Source organism: Martes martes, assembly GCF_963455335.1.
Source record: "Martes martes genome assembly, chromosome: 4".
NCBI lineage: Eukaryota > Metazoa > Chordata > Mammalia > Carnivora > Mustelidae > Martes > Martes martes.
This window is the reverse complement of record NC_137891.1, coordinates 107,506,231-107,531,470: the sequence shown is the minus strand read 5'-3', so window position 1 is coordinate 107,531,470 and position 25,240 is coordinate 107,506,231. Positions and strand designations below refer to the sequence as shown.

Below are 25,240 nucleotides of genomic sequence, written 5' to 3'. Positions count from 1 at the left end.
CAGGGTCCTGGGATTGAGTCCCGCATCAGGCTCCTTGCTCAGTGGAGAGCCAGTTTCTCCCTCTGCCTTCCCCTTCCCTTGCTTGTGCTTTCTTTCTCTCTGACAAATAAATAAATAAATAAAATCTTAAAAAAAAAAAAAAGAGTTGTATGTAATCACTTTAAAAAATAAATAAAAAATAAAAATAAGTAAAATACAACTATACCTCTGTATATGTGCATCTCAATAATTTTTCTAACAAATACTAATTACACAGCAACTAAGCCTTACTTCATTCTTAATATCCTTACTCTGTTTTCTATAATTTAGTCTAAAACCTTGGGCTCTGACTTCACTCTATGAATTCATTTTTATCCTCCCTCTTCACTGAATAAGATACCTTTTTATTATGTCCTTTGATTCCCACGCTCTGGGAGCCTCTTCTTCATCTGCTTTGTCTAACTGCCATCCCTCACCCAGCAAAGACAACTAGCCATCAGCCCTTCTCTTTTTAGATTACCATTTATTAAAAGCCTGATTTTTGATAAATGCTTTCATTATTTCATCTAATTCTCATAATGACCCTTCAAGTGAAATGTTACTTTCTCCATTTTACAGATTTTACAGATGAATCAACTGTAATTCAGATTAAAATTAATTAATTAACTAATTCAGATTAAAACTAATCCCTGGTTTGTTTCCAGAGTCCTTTTTCTTTATATTGTACTATCCCCTTTTCAAAAAATCTCTCTCTGGCTTCCATATCTCTATATCATTATATTAAGTCCTTCTATTTGTCTGACGTCAACTCTATTTCCTTTCTTATCTTCCTCTCTTCTCTTCACTGGCTAAATCTGGATATTTCAAAAAAGTGCAGAATAAATTATTCAATTTAGAAGAGATTTTGGAAACACAATTCCAAATTTTGCAAAATAAAATTATTAATAATGTCACTATATTATTGCTATAAAATAAAGCACACCAGAAAATGCTGATGGATATAAATACCAAATGAGGCAGACTTGTCCACTTCAGACACAAATTATTACAGGATTGGGACCATACCATACATAATACCCAAATAACTCCTTTCTTTTCTAAAAACAGACAGACACATACACAGACCTTAAGAAACACTGTAGTGTTTTCGGACCCTTCTGACCACAGCTCTCTCCCACTCCCCAAATATGTTAATATCAGTGTTTTAGAAAACACTAGAGTCACTCCCAAATAGCTGAGATTATCCATCAGATATTCCACAAGGAGATTCTTCTCCTGACAACTCCAGCATGAGATTATTGTGTATATATAGATCGCTGCTATGCACAGGATAGGCTCACAACAAATGTTCGCCAGAATGAAAGCAGCACATGGCACCACTGAAGCCCTAGAATGTAAATTCACTGGCATTCCAAGGTCACAAATAGCACATTAGCGTGACTTTTCTTTTTTAAAAAGGACACTATGTGGCTTGTAAATGTAATCTTGGAGACACAGCACTTTGAATCATAAGGTTTTCATTACTTAACATTCCTCACTTTCTTTCACAATATGAAAACTCCAAAATCAAGATCATTTGGGTTGACAGATCTTTTAAAATTCAAACATTTGTGTCAGAATAATTCCCTGCTAAAAGAATTCATTTTGTCAGTCTGTTTTACTCCTTATTTCTCGCTGAAATATAATGGGCACTAATGCGACAGTTTTGCTGGCAGAGGGACAGCAAGAAAGGCTAATTTTGGAGCCCTGGAGAAGAGTGATGAACAGGAGGGCAGTGCAATGAAAGGAGAAGGAGGTGTGGGTGGGAAAACCTGACACAAACATGAACGTGAACTGTGTTTCCCAACAATTAGGGTCCCAATCTAATATCGGTACTTCCACAGTACTTAGTATGTCTCAGGCACAGTTCTAAGTCCTCATTTAATTAATAGTAGCTTCTATTTTTATCCCTATATTATAGTTGTAAAAACCAAAGCACAAAAAGGTTGAGTATCTTCCAAAGCTTCACAGCTAGTTAGTGGCAGAACTGGGATGAAAACCCAGGAATATTTCATAATCATGAATTATTATGCTTTTATACAGCATACATCCTAGAGCAGTGGCTCTCAAACATGTTTTTGACCATGACTCCCAGGAGGAATACATGACCCAGTACAACAAAACAGAATAGAAACATTAGTTTTTTGAAATAATAGACTTACCAGGTGCATTGCATTCAGATCTTTCCAATTTTATTTTTTAAAAATCACTGGTTGCAACTGATAAATTACTTTTACAACCTTCAGTGGGTTATTATTTACAATTTGAAAAACACTACTGCAGAGACCAGGGCTACGAGTGATCATTCAATATCTCCACTTGGATGTTTGATGGTTATATCAAACAAATGAATAGTTACCTTCACTTGGTTACTGACAGTCTTCAACCAAACTCCTGAATTTCATCCTCCAGTTCTGCTCCTTCCCTTTTACTCCTCTCTCATTAAATGGCAGCTTCTTCTGCACTGTCTATATGGTAGCCACTAGCCACAAAGATATGGAGTGCTTGAGATGTAACTATTATAATTGAGACATCCTAGAACTGCAAAATACACACCAAATTTTGAAGACTTGGTAGGAAAAAATATATTATTAAATTTATATATGTTTGTATATATAAATTTATATATTAAATTGAATATAAATATATTAAAATATATTATTAAAATTATTTTCACATATTTCTTTTTATTTTGGGGGGGCTACTTGAAAGATTTTTTTTCTTTACCTATATGGCACATTATATTTCTTTTCTTTTTTCATTATATTTCTATTGGACAATAATCTTCTGCTTGCTCAGGCTAAAAACCTTAAAATCACCCATGACTCTTTTGTCTCCATCAGTATAAACCGTACTTTCAAAATAGATCCGTAATTTAATGACTTCCATCACCTTCACTGCTGTACTTTCTTTTTACACAAACACACTGTTCTCTTGGTTAACTGAAATAACTGGTCTTGCTTCCTTCCTCACCACACCCTCCAGTTTATTTAGCTATTCTCTATAAAGTTGCAGAGTAATCCTTTTAAAAGTTCTATCAGATTATGTTACTCCTCTGTTCAAAATCCTCCAATGTCTCTCTTGCCCAGATTAAAAACCCAAACCCTTGCCATAGCCTACAAAGTCTTAAAAGATCTGGCTGCCCACTTCCCCCACCCCCATTATCTGTCCTAATTTTCTACAACTCTGTCCCATCAGTTATGGCGGACTCCTTGAATCCAGCAAATATGCTCCTACCTCATGGCCTTTCCACTTTGGTACCTCTGTGTGTAACCCTCTACCCTGCATATCCTCCTTCCTCTTACTCTATGGGGATCAAATGTCAATTTACCAGCAAGTCCTTTACTGACTGTTGTATTTACAATTGCAAACCTCCCTCTCCTGACTCTTCCACACTTCCCATTTCTCTTTTTCTTACAACCTTTCATTATCTTATATAATTTACTTATTTAATTTGTTTATCGGTCTCCCACAAATAAAATGTAGGAGTTCCATGAGGGCAGTGAATTTGCTTCACTTCCATGCCTGGCAAATCCTAGGTGCTCAATAAATCCTACTCGAATGAATAAGTGAACTACAGGTTCCCAAACTCCGTTTTGGACCACTTGCAACTAACCATTCTCAGAAATCTACTGAAACAAGCACTTCAGGATCTTTAGTTTTTAACCCATTATTGTTTTTAGACCTACAGTATTTCCACAATAAGGGAAGCAAGATTTTTCTCCACACTCAAAACCTTTGTCCGTTTTCTCATGATCCTTAGGTGTCCTCAAAACACTCTAGAAGACAGGTTTTTGCATTAAATCTCCATAGGCATCTGCACCACATCTTAAATTTCTGGCCTAAAATATGTGCAACAATAGCCAGTATAGATCTTTTTTTTAAAGCAATTGTAGTTATATTTATTGAGCCCATACTGTATAACAATTGCTCTCCTGTCTTTTTTTTAATTATCACGTTCAATTAGCCAGCATATGTACATCAGTAGTTTTTGATGTAGTGTTCAAGGATTCATTAGTTGTGTATAACACCCAGCGTTCATCTCCACAGGTGTCCTCCTTATCCTTAATCCCATACAACCTTCAGGTCTATGCAATGTACATCAGATACAACCAGAGGTTGTACAAGTGGTATTTACACCCTCAAGGGTTTGTAAACTGGCCACACTTCACCTACCTAGTAGTTGCATGTCTGCATTCAAGATGAGCCCTGTGTTAGCACTAGAGTTGGTAGACACTTGAAGGATGCAATGTCAGAGACGGTAGCCAGGCCCCTTATTTTAGACATGGGGAAATCAAGATTCAGAGAACTGGGGCCAAGCAAATTTGAACCACATAATTAATTAATTAATAGACATTTTTAAAATTTAAAAATGAAAACAAAAACACAAAACACATCGTGGTAGAAGCAGCACCAGAAGCCAGGTCGCTTGCCTCCCACCATTCAGCCGTTCCACATAACGACCCTGTTGTGCAGCTCAACCTAGCGGCAGCCTTCCACCGCACCATTTCGATGTTCAAACACGAGCTCTCGGGCGAGTAAAGGAAGTACAGGAGCCGGACCTCACACCTCCCTAGCGGCGAGAAAAAAAACAAAAAACAAAAAACAAAAAAAAAACAAAGCTCCCTGCCTGGGCTGCAGCCGCCTCCCGGACCCCGGCCCGGCTGACCACAGTCTCGCGAGACTAGCGGTCGCGACGAGCCGGTGCGGAGCCTCCCGGAAGTGGGTGAGGGGATCTGACAGCTCCCACCCCGTCGTGTGCACTCGAGGCCGGGTGGGGTCGAGGGTCTCCTGAGGGACCAGCGCGAGGCGGAGTCACGGAGAAGCTCTCTGCCATTCACACAGCGGCCTCGGCCCTGGCCCGGCTGCCGCCGCCCCGCCCTTTGCCCTTCACGGCGCCCGGCCTTCCTAGTCTGGGGCTGCTTTCTGCGCCTGGGCAGCCTGCCTTTCCCTTTTTGCTTTCCTTCACGTCTCCTCCCCCGACTCCAACACCAGAGTGGCGGGTCCTGCAGTGTCCCAGAAGCTGCACGTATAACTTGCTCAGTGTAAGTGCTAGGAATGCCGCTGGCGTCTCTGGGAAATGCGTTCTTTCTATCTATAGCTCTGTCTGTACATCCTATGTCTGCAGCAGCTATTCCAGGGGCAACAACTGCTTCCCTCTGTTCTCATCTCCCCATTGGTGGCTTCCAACCCGAATTTGGGAATGGGGAACTCTCCCACCTGTTATCTTTGAGCAGACTAATCTCTTGTAAGCAGAAGTGCCATTTGTGGTCTTCAGAGCCTTTTGGCTTGGGACCGGGAATTTTCCCCCCAGCCCAAATCCAGGCTTTCCAAAACATATTGCTTTTCTCTGAGAATGATTTAGTTTTGTGTTTTGTTTTAATTATAAGAATCTATAATACAGTAGTTTTGCCTCGGTCCTATTGTGCTCGAAGGGAGGAAACAACTATTAATTTGCCTTCTCAGGTCTTACTTATAAAATTCATTCTTTCTCTTTGCTCTGCTAGGGTTAAAACACGTTTAGAACATGTAAGTGCGGCTGTCAGCCTTAAAGAATTTAAGATGATAGTTATTTTCTTTATCTTAATTCCTTTTTTGTTTCATAGGGGTAACTCATTCTATTTCGGAGTTCTTTTAATTCTGAAAGATTTGAAGTCTTCTGGAAGCCAAAATGGGACACAGTAAACAGGTTAGAATTTTACTTCTGAACGAAATGGAAAAGCTGGAAAAGACCCTCTTCAGACTTGAACAAGGTCAGTAGCAAGTTATTTAGTTAGCTCTGTGCCTTTTAAACTTTTTTAATGTGTCTTTTAAATTTTTAATTAAATGTCATATTAAATTTTTTTAAACTTAAGATAGATATAATTGCCAAGGACCTTTCTAAATTTGATCAGTGCAAAGATGGTGCTGTATTCTAAAAATATCACTAATGAGAGTTAATTTTAGTTATAAAATTGAAAATATTTTGTGTTTGTCATGTTAGAACAAGGATAAAGTAGCTCACTTTCTTTCCATGGTAATTTCCACTTACGACAGAAGTTGCATATAGGATCAAGACATTGACCATATTATTTCTATTAACAATTATTATAAAAACTTGGTAAATTACTTCATCTCTAATTTTACTTGGAGTATATGTATAGTTTTGCTTTTTATAGCCCTCATTCTTTTCCTTTACTGGAACTTTGACTTAGTAAAATGGATCACAGCAAAAGGCAAACTATTACTTAGGTTTCTGGAAAGCCTCTCAAAAAATGGCGAAGAAAACGCTGAAAATATTTTTTGCCAAATAAAAAGTGAAAAAATTGATCAGATTACGTTGAAATATATTTGAGCTCTTTCTTTTTTAGACTTTATACTTTTTCAAGATTGAAAAACATTCCACACTCATTTATGTTAATATAACTTGTGAAGTAGAAATTTAATGTATGAAATATAAAAGAAGCCCCTTTTAATAGTAAAACAGACATTGATAGTAAACATTGAAGGATTTTTCCCCCATTATCTTGAGTTAAATATTTGAAGAAAAAAAAAATTCAACCATCAAATGCGTTATTTCCATGCCAAATCACCTTCTTCCAACTTTGGCATTTAAGATCACTGAGTACTTACTCCATTTTTGGCTTTCCTGACTTTGCACTTTCCCGGTTTTGATTTTTTTTTCCTACCTTCTTGAGTACTCTTGTCAACTTCTTGGTGTCTCTTGTTGAGCTCTCTTCCTTCCTCATTTTAATTAATTCTATGTATCTGCAAGAAATCCTTTCTTTTTCTCTTTTAATGCCCTCAAAGAATTACACATTCTCATAGCCTCATTTGTTGCTTTTATGCTGATGGCTCTTTTTGGAAGAAGAGCCTTGAATTTTGCTTGCTTCTTGAAAGCCAGGAGTATAATGGCAAGAGTACAGAACTAGAATTTTCTTGGCTCTGCTGCTAACAGCTTTTTTGACTTTGGGAAAATCCATGAATTATTAACATTTATTTGTGAAGTGAAGATGTTAATTTCTGCTCCTCTACCTTCCTGGATTTTGAACCTCAAAATTAATAACATATGGTTTTATTTTTTTTTCAAGATTGCATTCTTCTAATCGAGAGAGAAAGAGAGTGAGAGAGAGAGAGCACAAGAGGGGAGAAGGTCAGAGGGAGAAGCAGACTCCCTGTGGAGCTGGGAGCCCGATGCAGTGCTAGATCCCAGGACTCCAGGATCATGACCGAGCCGAAGGCAGCCGCCCAACCAACTGAGCCGCCAAGGCGCCCCTAATATATGGTTTTAAAGTCCTAAATTGGTAAAAGGCATTGATAGATCACTATACCTATCTATTTTGCCCTGGTTTCTTGGCTTCATCCAGGTATTACACTATAGAATAGACTCAGGCTAGCTCCACTTGGAGATGCTTAAGTCTAACATCCAAAACCATCTCCTCCCCATTCTCAAACCTTGTTTATTTCCCATCCTGTTCATTCTCGTGATATCTCCATTTCCATAGTTTCAAGACCTTTGAAACTTTGTACTCTTCTTTGACAATTTCTTCTCTTTAACTGCAGTCTCTTTAAGCACTGTTAATTTCTTTCCAAATGTCTCTCTTTGCCTGTGTCTCTCTTTCATATGCCTGAATATGGATTCTAGAATAATCTTCTTGGGGCCCTGCGTGGCTCAGTTGGTTAAGTGGCTGCTTTCGTCTCAGGCCATGATCCCAGGGCCCCCAGAACGAGCCCTGCATCAGGTTCCTTGCTCAGTGGGGAACCTGCTTCTCCCTCTGCCTGCCACTCCCAGTGCTTATACACGCACTCTCTCTCTCTGACCAATAAATAAAATCTTAAAAAAGAATAAAAGAATAATCTTCTTATGCCATCTCTTCCCTTTTCATTTATTGATGTTTGTATATAAAGTCAAATTTAAATGCCTCTGGCTGGCTTCCAAGACATTCTGTAATGGAATCCATCTTCCCTAGCCAAGGTGGTTATCTCATTGCTCCCCATTACTAGTGTCCTACATCTTTATAGTTCCCTTGTTAATTCCTTCCCCCCTGGCTTTTCTCATAGCTTTCCTGACACCCTCACCTTGTCAGATTCCTATATATCTCAACTTTCAGCTAAAATTCCGCCTCCTCCATGAGGTCTTTCCTTAACTTTTTGTTATCTCCTTTCTTTGATTTCCAATCACAGAGTAGTCACAGAACAATTAAATCCTGAACAACGTAGCAGTTTCTAAAAGCTTATCAGTCTTATAGTGTCCAGCTAGAGTTTAAGATCTGTGAGGATAGGGAAAGTATTATAAACCGAGTACAATGTACAACAGTCAGTAAATCCTTGCTAATTGATTACCAAAACACAAGTCAAAGCTAGCAAAAAGTGTAAATTCAGCAAATTTATTTGAAGAGGGAACTATGAAGGGTTTATAAAATAAGAATGATGTGGTTCAGTCTGTAACTCTAGTTAAAACCAGTAAATTCAACCAAATGATATAAATGGGAACATGTCAGTTTTTTGGGTGCAGTAATAAGGTGATCATGTTGTTATAAAAGGTAATTATAATGTGAGAGATGAAGGGACATTGGAGACAAGAAATCATCAAGAAGGCTATTTTGAAAAGATGTCTGGTTAAAGATAAGAGTTTAACTACAGAGAAAAGGGAATAGAGTATGAGACATTTTTAAATTCATAGGACTTGGCGACCAATTAGGTGTGAAGAAATTGCCAGTTTTTGGTTCTTTCATATTTAATTGGTCACCAAGTCTTTCTTCATTTTTCTTTTCTTTTCACTTTTCCCTAAGAAAGGATTCCTCCTCATTTTCAAGGCTAATATCTCTATAGATTCTTCTAATTCAACAAGTACAAGACCAAATAATGATTTTTTCCTAGCCAAATCATAGCCTTCCCCTATATTTCCTATTTCATTCGGTGGCAGAATAATGAACAAAATCAGTTTTCCCCAAACCTGGAGTTCTTCCATTTTTATAATGGTTGGTCAAATTTCAACTTACAATTTTTTTTTAAAGAAAATACTTATAAAGGTTTCTTGATTAGGAGCTTGAGCTTATATAAATTTAGTGGAGGGAACAAGATGGAAAAATTTAGTTTATATTAAATAGTTTAATCACTCATTTTACTAGTTGCCTACAGGAGGGAATGGCTAATCTGAGTAAAGTATTCCTAGTGTTCTATGAGGCATAAGATAGCCACACCATGTACTGCTATGACCTAAGCTAATTTTAGTAAATTGAGTAATTATGGAATCTGACGTACTCTAGGTATTCTAATGTTTCATGTACTGTATATAAAAATTTTAGTTTCAGGGAGTTGTACTAGAGGTCTACAGAATGGCTATGTGCCCTTGAGGGTAAAACACTGATCTATCTACTGGAATGTAGGAAAAAAGTACATGATTTTTCCTTTCTTTTTCCTTTTTTTGTTTCATCTGTTTTTGTTTTTAAAAAAGTTATTAAATCTGGGGGCACCTGCCTGGTTCAAGCAGAGCATGCAACTCGATCTCAGGGTCATGAGTTCGAGCCCCACGTTGGGTATAGAGATCACTAAAAAAATAAATAACGTTTTTAAAAAGACTTTTAAAAAAGCAGTTATATTTTGGTAATCCATAAATTGACATCAATGCTTTTTGTTTGTGTGTCAGATGAGTTATAAACAAAAAGGACATTTTCTGAGAAAAGAGTGGAGGTTGTAGGTCTGGAAGGGTTTTACAATCACACCATGTCTGGTTTGCTTGCAGTATGTTGCCACAGGTTACATTCTTAGCTAAACCAGGTTAAGTACATAAACAAATAATATTATCTTAAATAGTAGAGTCTGTACAGTACTTCGTAAAAAAAAGGTAGAATAACCATAAATGCCTCTTTTACCTCAAGAGGTTGTCAAACTTGAAGATGAGCTAGAAAGTGTTTGATATTTATTGTTTTAGATTTGTCTTTTTCAGGGATGACATGTAGCTTTCAATAGTACAATACTTAGAAAATATTTTCCAAAAAAAAAAAACTTCTGAAAAAATAAACACAATAAACACAATTTGTGAGGTAAACATGAGTGAGAAAGTTAACTGCTTTTTGATGAAAATTAATACTATTGAACAGAGTCTAGCACATTTTTTTCCTGTAAAGCTTCAGATAGCAGATATAGCAAATATGTCAGCTTTGCAGGCCATATACTTTCTGTTACAACTACTCAACTCTGCCATTGTATCATGAAAGCAACCATAAATAACACATAAGGGAATGGGTGTGGCTGTGTTCCAATAAAACTTTATTTACAGAAACAGGCTGCATATAGTTTGCTGACATTTCAACAAAAATCTTTACATAATTGGTGAATGGGTTGAAAAGTTAATGTCATGGATTAGTAAACATAGCCACCAAGAGCTTCTTCCATTTGAATTTGAGTATCTTTTCGTGGTGTTTTTTCAAGTCTGAGAACACTAAGCCAAATATCAATAAACAGATGTTGAAATCTTTAAATTACTTTATCATAAAATATTAAACCAAGACTTAAAATTAATGAAATTTATTTAATCACATTGCTGTCACTGACAAATATTATCAATATTTGAGAGCTAAAAAAAATTTTCCATCCATTAATAAATAGAATTAGTTATTTAAAATATTGCTTATTTTATTTATATCTTATCCCAATTTTATTTTATAATTTATATAATCTATTAAATCATCATACATGTGTATTCTATAAATAAATATTCATATTTAGAGAATGCTATCAGTTTTTTTCTGAGGGTATACCACTGATCCAAATACTGTTTTGAGATTTTGGATGAGTTTTAACCTTTGTACTACAAGTTCTCCGAATCCTTGTGTAATGATAAAAACAATATTTGTATAAACTGAACAGGGGACAGGTTGTTTAAATATGCTCAGACAACTAATCTCTGATGTTTGTACCTGTTCAAAATGATACCACTTATTCTGTAATAAATGTAATCATTATTGTAAAGATGTAGATATTTATGATTCTCACAGTCACTGAGCATTAAAATTTTGTGTTTTAATTCCTTCAGCAATTATTTCTCAAACGATCTCTTCATAATTGTGCCTCTAACTTTAAAATGATGTTTCCCCAATTATAAAATTATACAGCGTATACAAAGCCTTTTCTCTGTGGTCATTGTTTCAAAACAAAATTGGGTTTATACTATACAAGCAAGTTGAAACCTGCTTAAAGTATAATGGTGTGTGAATTCCACCTCCTGGCTTACACATTTCGGCCATGCTTTTATCCAGAAAGGATTTCAAAAGATCTATATAGATGCGTAAAATGAACAAAACAGAATAAAAATAGCCATGTTATTAAATATCTTTAGATGACATGACTTATAATGGCTTATAATATTCTACCTTGGATAAGACCATAATTTGTACCATAATTTATTTAATCATTTCCAATCATTAGATATTTAGTTTGTTGTCAGTTTACTTAATTGTAATAAACAAAGCTGTTATGAATATACTGTGTTTACATTATTGATTAATTCCTCACAAAATATACATGTATATGAAATTATTGAGTCAAACATAAGCCTTATTTTTTTTTTAAAGATTTTATTTATTTATTTGACAGAGAGAGAGAGATCACAAGTAGGCAGAGAGGCAGGCAGAGAGAGGGAGGGAAGAAGGCTCCCCGCTGAGCAGAGAGCCCGATGTGGGGCTCGATCCCAGGACCCTAAGATCATGACCGGAGTCGAAGGCAGAGGCTTTAACCCACTGAGCCACCCAGGTGCCCCAAACATAAGTCTTATTAACACTTAGTATATTTATGCCAAATTACATATAGAAAAATTTGTGTATATAGCTACTTGGAAAAGAAATTATAAGTTTCCCTGTACAATGTAAGAAGTAAGGGCGCCTGGGTGGCTCAGTGGGTTAAGCCTCTGTCTTCGGCTCAGGTCATGATCCCAGAGTCCTGGGATCGAGTCCCGCATCAGGCTCTCTGCTCGGCAGGAAGCCTGCTTCCTCCTCTCTCTCTCTCTCTCTCTCTGCCTACTTGCGATCTCTCTCTGTCAAATAAATAAATAAAATCTTTAAAAAAACAAAACAAAACAAAACAAAAGAAGTAAAAGCGACTCCCTAGATTTTTTCAGTTACTTAATAATGCCATTTGGATAATTTGTTTCTTACTTGCTAAAGCCATTTGCTATAAAAAAAATTGTATTCATAATTTAGTGCAATCCAAGAGTATGGTTAGCAGTACTTATCACTAAATTATAACTTTTTTCAAGGAGTGCCTAGAACTTCCATTCCTCACATTGTCTGCATTATGCAAAACACAGTATTTGTATTTCTTTAGGCAAAATAGAGGTATTTGATTGGATTACCATAAATTGAAAGAGTCCAGCATTCTCTTAATGTCTTTTGTTGAAATCTTGTGTTCACAAAGAATAGCTTACCTGGTATTTAATGTTGTGATGTAGAATTTACCATCTGTCAAACATCATTGGGAGGGGTTTACTTCTACCAAAGAGCAATTTTTTTTTTTAATTTTTTTATTTGACAGAGAGAGGGATCACAAGTAGACAGAGAGGCAGGCAGAGAGAGAGAGGAGGAAGCAGGCTCCCCGCCGAGCAGAGAGCCCGACGCGGGGCTCGATCCCAGAACCCCGAGACCACGACCCGAGCTGAAGGCAGAGGCCCCAACCCACTGAGCCACCCAGGCGCCCCCCAAAGAACAATTTTAAACATGACTGAAACGTCTACATGTTCTGCATTTCAGGATTTGCTTTGAATCAAACTGATGCTGATACGGACATTTCTGTCTCTGATTCATATCTACCACAGTAGGGTTCATTGTAGCTTCAGCCTTGCTTATTTGTAACATTTTTTCTTTTCTTTTCTTTTTTTTTTAAGATTTTATTTATTTATTTGACAGAGATCACAAGTAGGCAGAGAGGCAGGCAGAGAGAGGAAGGGAAGCTGGCTCCCCGCTGAGCAGAGAGCCCGATGCGGGGCTCGATCCCAGGACCCCGGAATCATGACCTGAGCCGAAGGCAGAGGCTTTAACCCACTGAGCCACCCAGGTGCCCCTGTAACATCTTTTCTGACAAATCAGATTCTGAAAAATTACTTTTATTGTTGAAAGATATTTTCACCAGGTAAAGAATTCCAGGCTGACAGTTTTAATCTTTCAGTACAGTTGACCCTTAAACAGTGCAGAGGTTAGGGGCACTGACCCACCTCCCCACGCAGCCAAAAATCCAAGTGTAACTTTAGACTCCCCCCAAACTTAACTACTAATAGCATACTGTTGACCAGAAGCCTTACAGATAACACATATTTTATATGTTATATATATTATATGCTGCAATCTAATAGTGAGTAAGCTATAGAAAAGAGAATGTTACTAACAGTCATAAGGAGGGGCATCCAGGTGGTTCAGTCGGTTAAGCCCCTGCCTTCAGCTGGGGTCATGATCTCCAGGTCCTAGGATCCAGCCCTGGTTAGAGCTCTCTGCTCAGTAGGGAGTCTGCTTCTCCCCCTCCCTCCGTGCCTCACCATCACTCATTCTCTTTCTCTCAAATAAATAAAATATTTTTAAAAAATCATGAGGAAAAGAAAATATATTTAAAGTACTGTACGTTAAAAAAAATGTGTAAGCAGACCTGGACAGTTCAAACCCATATTGTCCAAGAATCTACTGTAACTTTAAAGATACTGCGCCACTGTCTTCTTACTTTTATTGTGTCCCAGGAGAATCTGTCATCTTTATCATTCTTCCTCTGAATTTATTGTGACATTTCCCCTCCCTCTGGCTACTTGTAAGATATTCTCTTTATCACTGGTTTTGAGCAACTTGATTTTGATGTTTCTTGGTGTGATTTCTTTCATGTTTCTTGACGGGGTTTTTTGAACTCCTTTGATCTGTTAATTTGTTGTTTTTATCAAATTTGGGGATTTTTCAACCCATTATTTCTTTAAACACTTGATATTCCCCCTCTCTTTCCTCTTCTTTTAAGTCTCTAATTACCTGTATATTAGGCCACTTGACTTGTTCCACACATCACTGATGATTTTTCAATTTTTGGATTCTTTTTTCTCTGTTCTGTTTTGCATATTTCTATTCCTGTGTCTTGAAAGTCACTAATTTTTTTTCTGCCATGTCTCACCATCCATTAATTCCATGTTGTAGATTTTTCATCTCAGACCTTATAGTTTTCATTTTTAAAGTTTTATTTGGATCTTTTGTTCTGTGTTTCAATATTTTCCGTGTCTTGAAATAACTTTTTGAACATATGGAATACAGTTAGGATAACTGATGTCCTTTCTTATCTTCTAGTTCAACATCTATGTCATTCCTGGGTTGATTGGATGCCAGACATTATGAATTTTACCTTGTTGGATGCTGGGTAGTTTTGGATTCTTATAAATGTTTTTTTGTCTTTGTTTTGTAATGAAGTTAAGTTACTTGGAAATATTTTAATACTTTTGAGCTTTACTCTTATGATTTGTGAAGCTAGTCTAGTCTGTGCCCGGTCTAGGGCTCATTATTCTCCACCACTGAAACAAGAGCCTCTGAACTGTCTCCCCAGTGCCTCATGAATTATTAATTTTTCCAATCTGGCTGGTGCAAACAAGTGCTCTTCCTGGTCTCAGACATGCACTGATCAGTACTCTGCTGAATACGGAAGGGAGACCTTCAGCAAATCTCTGGAGTTCTGTCTCTGTGCAGCTTTCTCCTCCTCACTAACTATTCTCTTCTGCAAACTAGCTGCTTTGGTCTCTACAGATTCTTAGCTCCATCTTCTCAGCTCAGAAAGTTAGTTGAGCTCTGCCTCATTCTCCTCCTTGTGCCTCAACCTGGAACTTCTTCCAAGGTAGTAAGAAGGGGCATTTGTAAGGTTCACATTGCTTATGTTCTGTCTCTTAGGGATCACTGCTGTTTGTTGCCTGATGTCCAGACTTGAAAACTATCATTTCATGTATTTTGTCTGTTTTTTCCTGGTTTCTTTCCTTTAAGTTTCAAGGAAGAGCGTAAATCCAATCCCTGTTATTCATTCCATCTTTGCCAGAAGCAGGAGTCTCAGGTCCTTTTCATATTCTGTTTCCTCTGCGTGGAATGCCCTACCCCCAGATATCTGTGTCATTTACGCTCTCACCTCCTCTTTCTGTTTAGCAGTTTTTTATTGGATGGTAGACATTGTGAATGTTTTGTTACTATATCTCTGGATTTTTTTGTCTTCCTTTAAAGGAGTGATGCCTTTTGTTTTAGCAGCCATGTACATTATCTGTGGGTCAGCTTATCCTTTTGAGGCTATTTTAAGCTTTGATAGAGTAAGTGTATAGTAGTTCTTACTCTAGGGCTATATTAGCCCTTTTACATAAGACATGACTCTTTTGAATACAGCAGGTGTTCAACAATGTCTCTTAACTCTGGCTGCTTGAAAGGTGCAATGTCTCGCAGGCCTGAGTAGGCTCTGGGAACTGGTCAATTGATAGTTTCTAGTAGTTACTAGTAGTTATTCTTTGCCCAGCCTCCTATAGTCAAACACTTCCCATGTCAGCCTGGTATTCAGGCAGATTCAAGATGACCCTAGGTAATTTTCTGGAGCTCCTTCTTTGCATAGCTTTCTTCTGTGCCATACTCTGCTCTGAAAATTGAAGTTTCTTCATCCTCCCCAAACTCTAATCTCTGTCTCCTCAACTCAGACTACTGTTCCTGCTCCCTGTGTCATAGCCCAGAAAGTTTACCCAGTCTAAAATGTAGAGGGTTCATAGGAATCACCCTTCTCTCAGGTATGACAGTGCTTCACTACTTATTTCTGAAAACAGTTGTCTTATATATTTCTTCTAGTTTCTCAGCAGAGGGCAAATCTAATACCAGTTACTCCATTAAGGCCAGAAACAGACATACTCAGAGGGATATACAAAGTGATTTAATACACAAGTTAGGTCATGTGATATCTCTGCTCAAAACTGTTCATTGGCTCCCCATTTTGGTCAGAGAAGAAGCCAAAATACTTCCAATGGCCTATAAACTCATGATCTGACTTTCCTGTTACCTTTCTTTCCTTATATCCTACTACTTCTCTCCTAGTTTATTCCAATCCAGACATACTGAGCTTCTTGTTATTTCTGGAACCACCAGGCATGCTTCCATCCTAAGTCCTCTCTGTTTCCTTTGCTTGGTCAATACTTTCCATAGATGGCCATGAATAGCCATGAGGCTAACTCCCTTGCTTCTCTCAAGCTTTTCAACTTCTTAACAACCAATCTATTAAAATTGCTACCATACCCCCGCCATCTCTTCTTTTCCCCCATTTTCCTTACACTGCTCTGATTTTTTTCTTTTTTCTCTTAGCATTTATCCCTCCCTGGCATACTGTTTTTTCTTACTTATTTGTCATGTTCATTGTTTAATGCTGCCTTCCCCCGTTAGAACTCAAGCTCCACCAGGGCAGAGATCATTGTCTATTTTGTTTCCAGTATATGGTGGGCACTCCTTACATAATTTTCTATACTTTGCTAGATGTTTAATAAATTGAACATTAAAAGTATAGATATTAGTATGCTTCTTTCTTCTCAGAAAGTTTCTTCAGAAGTAGACATTTCCAGTTATAAAATAAGTAAGTCCCAGAGATGAAAAGTATAGCATAGGGAATATAGTCAATAATATTGTAATAACTTGGTATGATGACTACCCTTATTGCGGTGAGCATTGTGTAGTGTGTAGAATTGTTGAATCACTATGTTATACACTTGAAAGTAATATAACATGTCAAATATGCTTCAATAATAAAAAAATAAATAAATTTTTAAAATTTCCTTAAACTTGGGGCACCTGAGTGGCTCAGTAGGTTAAGCCTCTGCCTTCAGCTCAGGTCATGATCCCAGGGTCCTGGGATCAAGCCCCATATCGGGCTCTCTGCTCAGTGGGGAGCCTGCTTCCTCCTCTCTCTCTCTGCCTGCCTCTCTGCCTACTTGTGATCTCTGTCTCTCAAATAAATAAATAAAATCTTTAAAAAATTTTTTTTTCCTTAAGCTTAAAGATTATAATCAGCAAAACTAAATTTTCCTGCTTTCATTGGTTATTACCTTTTACTAATTGAAATGTTACATTCATGATTAAAATTTATAAGCCTTATATTTCTTTTTTTATTAGGGTTTTGTTTTAATTCCAGTATAGTTAACAGTGTTAACTAATATAACAGTGTTATATTAGTTTCAGGTGTACATATACTGATTCAACAATTCTGTACATTACTCAGTGCTCATCATGATAAATATACTCTTACATTCCTTATATTTCTAACAGACTTTAGTATATACTGTCAGAATTTTCACATTCTAAAATTATAGTCAAGATTTAAAACTGCCCTGAACCAATCACAATTTTTTATTTCACAGTAAAATTATAACTATAATGTGTTGATTTTTTTCATCCCATGGCAAAATACTTGTAACACATTATAGAAGTCTCAGATATATTTTAATAGAAATAGCCTAACAGGTAAAAGCAGTAATGTTTTGGCCCTCAGAATTTGAAGAAAGTCTTAAATATTAAATACTAAACCATGAGGAGTAGGGATAGAGGCAGTAGTTTGCTGGAATAACTTGTGTTGACTCACAAGAGATGATTGTGCATATGTCTTCCCAATTCCATGCTCAGTGATATCACATTGGTAGTTTAAGGTTGATCACAGCAAGATTGTTTCCCCCAGAAAGTCAGCAAACACTGCTCAGTCAGGGCTCAGCACTCCCAACCCCCAACCCTAGCCTCACACAGCCACTTGTTAACCCTTTATTACCACACTTGTGGATTTGAGCAGACATCCAGAACAGTATTAGGGGCTCAAATGCCTCTGGAACTCCTGTTAGAAATCTGAAAACTGCCTCTCTAAAGGTTGTTTTCTCTTAGAAAGACTGGCTTTCTCTTTGTGGTGAGATGGTTGTTCTGTGGGACTTCCCAAGTTTTACATACTATCACACACTCTGACACCACAGAGAAACTCACTTTTTCTGTTGCTGTTTGGAAAAATACTAGCAAAGGTCTCTAAGTACTTAGATGCCCACCTTGGGCAATCAATTCAGAGGTGGGGGCAAGGGGTTGGAAAGGTTGAGGGGTTATGGGAAATGAGGTAATGTAAGAACTTTGCACACCCTGGAGAAAAAGAAACCTATGTGTACTATTTGGTGGGAATGTAAACTAGTGTAGCCATTGAGGAAAACAGTATGGAGATTCCTCAAAAGTTAGAAATAGAACTACCATATGATCCAGTAATTCCTGTACTGCGTATTTACCCAAAGAACATCAAAACACTAACTTGAAAAGATAAATGCACCCATATGTTCATTGCGACATTATCTACAATAGCCAAATGGAAGAAACCCAAGTGTCCATCCATAGATGAATTGATAAGGAAGATGTGGTGTTAACCATAAAAAAGAACAAAATCTTGCCATTTGCAACAACATGGATGGATCTAGAGAATGAATCCCAAATGAAATAAGTCAGTCAGAGAAAGACAAATACCATATGATTTCACTCATATGTGGCATTTTAGAAACAAACGAAGAAAAAAGAGACAAACCAAAAAATAGACTCTTAAGTACAAAGAACAAACTGATGGTTACCAGAGAGGAGGCAGGTGGAGGGATGGGTTAAATAGGTTTAAAAAAAAAAAAAAGTACACACATTGAGTAATATATAGAATTATTGAACACTATATTTTATACCTGGAAATAATATAACACTATATGTTAATTATACTGGAATTAAAATTAAAAAAGAAAGATTTCAAGTTCAGTAAAATTTCATTTTGTTTTTTTATTTTAGTGCTATCCTAGTTTTCTAAAAGTACTCTCAATAAACTTGAAGACATGTTATTAAAGAAAAAAGAGGAGTACCTGGGTGGCTCAGCCAATTAAACATCTGCTTTCAGCTCAGGTCATGATTCCAGGGTCCTGGGATTGAGCCCCACATTGGGCTGCCTGCTCAGGGGGAGCCTGCTTCTCCCTCTGCCTGCTGATCTCCCTACTTGTGCAGTCTCTCTCTGTGTGTCAAATAAATAAATTAAAATCTTTAAAAAAAAAAGAAGAAGAAGAAGAAGAAGAAGAAGAAGAAAAAGAAAAAGAATTTGCATATACCAAAGTAGCCATGCAAATAGTAATCAGTTTCCAGGAGAAGAGAAGGACAGTATAGAGCAAGCAGTTCCATGATGTAAAGTGTTTGTTAAAATATAAAATTCAGCCAAATTAGAATGCAAAATAGTTCCAAATCAGCATTATTTATTAGGAGTTGTTTTATTTTTTTAAAGATTTTATTTATGTGGGGCTCCTGTGTGGCTCAGTTGGTTACACATCTGTCTTCAGCTCAGGTCATGATCCCAGGGTCCTGGGATCAAGCCCCTTGTTGGGTTCCCTGCTCAGTGGGGAGTCTGCTTCTCCCTTTCCCCTCCCTTTGCCTCTTCCCTGCTCATGCTTGCTCTCTCTCTCTCTCTCTCTCTCAAATAAATATATAAAATCTTTAATAAAAGATTTTATTTATTTACTTATTTGTCAGAGAGAGAGAGAGAGAGCAAACGCACACAGCAGGCAAAGGGAGAAGCAGGCTCCCCACTGAGCAAGGAGCCCAATGCGAAACTCTATGCCAGAACCCCAGGGTCACGACCTGAGCCAAAGGCAGATACTTTTTTTTTTTTTTTTTGACAGACAGAGATCACAAGGAGAGAGGCAGGCAGAGAGAGAGGAAGGGAAGCAGGCTCCCCACTGAGCAGAGAGCCCCATGCAGGGCTCGATCCCAGGACCCTGAGACCATGACCCGAGCCTAAGGTAGAGGCCTTAACCCACTGAGCCACCCAGGCGCCCCCCAAAGGCAGATACTTAAGTGAAGGAGCCACACAGGCATCCCTAGGAGTTATTTAAACATAGTTGAGAAAACAGTTTATGTAATACTTTAAATAAAACATCTATTTTTTTAATGTGGTAATTTAAGTTCCTACAACGAGTTTATTGAAATGTGCTTTTTGTTTAGGGTTCGAACTACAGTTCCGATTAGGCCCCACTTTACAGGGAAAAGCAGTTACTGTGTATACAAATTACCCATTTCCTGGAGAAGCATTTAATCGAGAAAAATTCCGTTCCCTGGAATGGGAAAATCCAACAGAGAGAGAAGATGATTCTGATAAATACTGTAAACTTAATCTTCAGCAAGCTGGATCATTTCAGTATTACTTCCTTCAAGGGTAAGTCAGGTGTTCTGTATGTGGGTATAAAAGTTAATGTCGGAAATGTGGGATAAAAGTTAATTTATTTTATCTAGTTAAATTATCTAGCTTATAAAAAGTTACTATATAAACCATGGCAGTGCAATTTTTACAGGATTTTTTGAGATGCAAATAGAATATGATTCTTTGGTTCTTAAGAAGTAATTATAAAACTCATTGCAGATTCAGAGTATTTTTTTTAAGTAAATGCTTGAATATTCTAGTCTTTTCATATAACTTCATTATAAGATGCTATTTGCTTGGGTGCCATTGATAGTACTGACAGATTTTAGTACACTTATTTTTCCTTAAAGCAGGATTATTAGATGTTATATGTATTATATCATTATGTAGAGATTAGAAGAAGATAAAATGAGGCTTTTCTATTGAGTTTCATTGCAACTTTATAAATGATTTTATGTTCTTAGAAATATATTTTTAAACGGGACAATTCCACTTCTCATTAAAAAAATCAGACTATCAGATGAGGATTTTTTTTTTCTATCATTAATTGAGAAGTTTTTGTTTTGTTTTCTCCTTAGAAATGAGAAAAGTGGTGGGGGTTATATAGTTGTGGATCCTGTTTTACATGTTGGTGCTGATAATCATGTGTTACCCTTGGACTGTGTTACGCTCCAGACGTTTTTAGCCAAATGTCTGGGACCTTTTGATGAATGGGAAAGCAGACTTAGGGTTGCAAAAGAATCAGGTAATGTCAGCTATCTTTCTTTTCTTTTTTAAAATAAATATAATTATCTTCTGTGATACAGATTTCAAAAGCTATGATTCTCCTTTTAATTTTGTTTCTTAGTATATTTAGTAATGTAAATAGAATCGTATAAAGTTGTTAAGACAACCACTTTTAACCTACAAAATAGTAAATTATATGGTTCAACTCAGTAAATTAAGGAACTCTAATAATAAAATGAGATCATTATTGTCTATAAGACTTTACTTTGACATATAAAAATTAGTAGTAAATTATTAAAATGTTTTAGAAAATGTATTATTATTATATATAACTTTAATTCAACATTGAGTAACTGTCTTCCATATAGAAGGTATGTGCTACCCCATATACAAAGGGTATATGCAAAGGGTAATATTAATTTTCTACTTTCAAGATGAATATGATATGAGGAAAGAGATACATTCACTGACATAATTGAAACAGAACACAAGTATAGTGGAGAATTAAAAGTAGGAGCAAGACATGCTGATATACTTATATAAAATAGATTTTCTATATGTATTATATATACATCCAACAAATATAAATCGAACCCCTAGTAATAACTAGGCACTGTGTACCATGATTTTTTTTTAATGCATTTTCTCACTGTCTCTGTCTTATATATGAGGACACTGGTATTCTGAAAGATTTAAGTAGACTTGCTTGAAGTCACTTGGGGTGCAGGTAGGATTTGAACCCTAGTCTTTGACTCCTTTTCTAGTTTCATGATTGCCTTGCTAGGTAGAATTACTTAAGGAAGTTTAAACTTATATATTGCTTAGTTTTAGTTTGTCTTTTTTTTTTTTTCTTACAGTGGTCTTTGTTTATTTTCTTGTGTTGCAGGTTACAACATGATTCATTTTACCCCATTACAGACTCTTGGACTATCTAGATCATGCTACTCCCTTGCCAACCAGTTAGAATTAAATCCTGACTTTTCAAGACCTAATAAAAAGTATACCTGGAATGATGTTGGACAACTAGTGGAAAAATTGAAAAAGGAATGGAATATTCTTTGTATTACTGATGTTGTCTACAACCATACTGGTATGAGCTTCATTATACTTCCATTAATTTTGATGGAAATGTTATAGTCTGGTTATTTTATTTCTTATGGTTTTATATAACATAAATTTTGAAAACACAAATGATGCACAGGTGTCCTTCAATTTAAAAATCACTTTGTATAGTACCATTTTTTTTCTTTCAAAGAAAACAGTGTTATTGAAGATAAAGCTTCCCAACTGGTGATCCTCAGGGAGATGATTGGTCCAGTCACCTGTCAGAACAGCTGGGCCTGGACAAGCCTCTGGCCATGATCAGCTTTCAGTTTAACCCAGCGTGCCTTGCAAATATTATCTTCTCTCAATGCCCCAGTGAAAACTTCCTAATATGTAAGAACTCAGTGTTCTTCACTTGAAAAGTTGACATTATTGATAATTACTTTAACATCTATAATATTATTCTTATGAAGCTACATAATGGCATTATATGTAGTTAGGATATGGCATAGGCAGCTATAACAAAGAGACAAAAATATACTGATATAAGACTGAAACTGTATTTATTTTTTATAAAAGATGAGCTAGGCATCCCAAGACTGATATAGTAGCTCAATGGTAATAGGGAACGAGGTTCTTTCTCTCACATTGCTCTATCTCCAACACTTTGCTTCCAACTCTTAATCAAATATGGCCGTTCAGTTCCCGATATCACCCTCAACCAATGGAAATGAGGAAGAGAAGTCATATCTTTTAAGGGCATGATCTGATATATATATTATCTTAATATATATATATAACATATATATAATATATATATGCACACACATACACACTCACGCGCACACACACACATACTTACATTTTATCAGATAGGTTTTTTTCTCTTGTCACACCTAGCTGCAAAGGAGTCTTGCAGTGTAGCCTATCAGCTGTATGTACAGCTGAACCTTGGGAATTCTGTTACTAAAGAAACAAGGGGAGAAAAAAATTGGGGTACAGTAGCAGTCTGTATCAGAGACTGTATTTCTAAGGCATTTGAGAGAGTCTGTGCAATATAAAAAAAGGAACTTTTCTTCAGCCTTAAATTGGAAAGTGTTACAAATCATAATGTCCTTTCTGTGAAAACAGGTTTTTATTGTAAAGTTACTATCCGGGGGAGTCGACTTCCAGATTGGAAGTGTGAGGGCTTCACAGACCCTCTACCCAGCAAAACAACTGATAAAAATTATTTTTTAAAAAACTGTTTAAAGTCTTTGGGAATTGTTCTAATGGGATTCAGCATATGGAGAAGCATGTAAGAAAATCTACTAACTCTCAGTAGGAGCAGTGATAGTCTGTGACATTTGAGCCAGGACCTGCTTCTCCCTGCCCCAGCTCAGAATGATGATAGGTCTACTCCTGACAGGTACAGCTGGGAACACAAGGCTCCTTTTCTCCTCAACTCCCAGCATAGGGCTACAGTTGAAATGGGCAGGCTTCCAGCATTTCTCATGCACCTCCCAACTCCAGCACTCTGTTGCATAAACTCTATTCTGGGCAAGAACAGCTGAGAAGTCTTGGGCTCCCTTCCTTCATCCAACCCCACTCCACTCAGAGGGGAAAAACTTTACCCCGTGCATGGCAGGGCAAGAATACTGGGCCCCAGTTGCCCTTGCCTCAGCTTGCTCATGGGATGGAGGTTCCACACCTAGAGAGGTGAGCCAAAAAAACCAGAGGCTGCAGTCCCTGCCACCCGTTGTAGAGCAGTGACATAGGCATTCTGCCCAGGGGAGGAGTTGGGCAGTAAGAACAGACTAAGAATGAAATTGATGTTATTTGGTACCTGGCATGGGACACTTTTGGAAATAGTGGAGACTTTGGTGGTAAACAAGGGGAGGCTGGTATCACTGTGAGAGCAACATACTAAATCATAGGCCAGCCAGTAGTTTAACCAAAGGAACCAGGGAAAGAGACAGCTGAGAACAGCCTTCCTGGGGTCAGACAAGTCTCAAAGACTGGCCTCAGGGATTATCCATGCCAAAGGGTCCAAATTTAATTGGATCAGATTGTGGGGCAATTTATGCTCCAGCCTATTATCAAAAATAATAGCACAAGAGAGTAACAGCTAAGTGTGATTCCAGCAGAGGCAAGCAGCTTAACAAAGTTCAGGGAAAGAGACGGTTAAGACAACCGTGCTAAAAACCACTGTATCCCAGGCTGACTGCCCGTGGCCCCAGCTGCTTCCTCTGAGTGGCAACATCAGTGGCTGCACACTACAGGGGAAATAGACTTCACTGAAATAGTCTAACCACGTTACAAACAGGCAGCCAATTCCCTCCAATTCCTGGAAGGAATGGACTCAATATCCAGAGTTGCTACAGTACGCTATCTAAATTGCCCAATTTGCAACAAAAAAGTTGAGAAATGCAAAGAAAGAGCAAGTGTGACCCCTATACACAAGAAAAAAGCAGGCGACAGAAATTGTCTTTAAAAAGTCCTAGATGTCATGCTTAGCCAACATAGACTTCAAAGCAACTGTTAAAATATATCTAAAGAATTAAAAGAAACCAGGTTATAGCAGTAAAGGGGAGGATATGATGATACGATCTCATCAAATAGAGAGTATCAGTAAATGGAAATTTAAAAAAATAACCAAATGAGAATTTTGGAGTTGAAAAGTAAATAACCAAAATTAAAAATTCACTAGAGGTATTCAGCAGTATATTTGAGTTAACAGAATAAAAGATCAGTGAACAGAGAGTATACATTTTGAAGAGCAGAAGAAAGAAGATTAAAATGAATAGAGTTCCAGTGAAAGGTGGGACATCTTGAAGCATACCAACATGCATCATGGAAATACCTGAAAGAGAGGAAAGAAAAGAACAGTAAAAACACTTGAAGAAGTAATGGCTGAAAACTTCCCAACCTTTAAAATTTGATTAAAAAATTAATCTTTGTGTCCTAAAGCTCAGTGTATTTTAAGTAACTTAACAAAGATAGCCACACTCAGCATAGTAAAAAATTTGTAAGCCAAAGATCCAGGGAATTTGTAAAGTATTGCATACCTTGTTTAATTGTGCTTCATTTTTTTTGCACTTCTTAGTTACTGCTTGTTTTTTTTGTTTTTTTGCAAATAGAAGTTTTGTGGCAACCTGCATCAAACAAGTCTATTGATGCCATTTTTCCAACAGCATTTGCTGACCTCATGACCTCATGTCTCTGTGTCACATTTTGGTAATTGTTGCCAAACTTTTCATCATTCAAACTTCTTCATCATTATATTTGTTATGGTGGT

At 37.0% G+C, this 25,240-nt stretch overlaps 1 protein-coding gene across 2 annotated transcripts in view; it reads left to right on the top strand.

The window, feature by feature from the left end:
• Positions 1–4,698: 4,698 nt before the first annotated feature.
• The window catches only part of AGL (amylo-alpha-1,6-glucosidase and 4-alpha-glucanotransferase), a gene marked incomplete at its 3' end in the record, with an annotated part of 62,136 nt that continues 41,594 nt past the window's right edge, over positions 4,699–25,240 (top strand). For both annotated transcript variants that reach the window (XM_080799995.1, XM_080799996.1), the window contains exons 1-5: positions 4,699–5,063; positions 5,625–5,771; positions 19,998–20,208; positions 20,772–20,938; positions 21,806–22,009. In XM_080799995.1, coding sequence (XP_080656121.1) covers positions 5,690–5,771; positions 19,998–20,208; positions 20,772–20,938; positions 21,806–22,009 — 664 coding nt within the window. In that variant the 5' untranslated portion in view covers positions 4,699–5,063; positions 5,625–5,689. The remainder of the gene's footprint in view (positions 5,064–5,624; positions 5,772–19,997; positions 20,209–20,771; positions 20,939–21,805; positions 22,010–25,240) is intronic.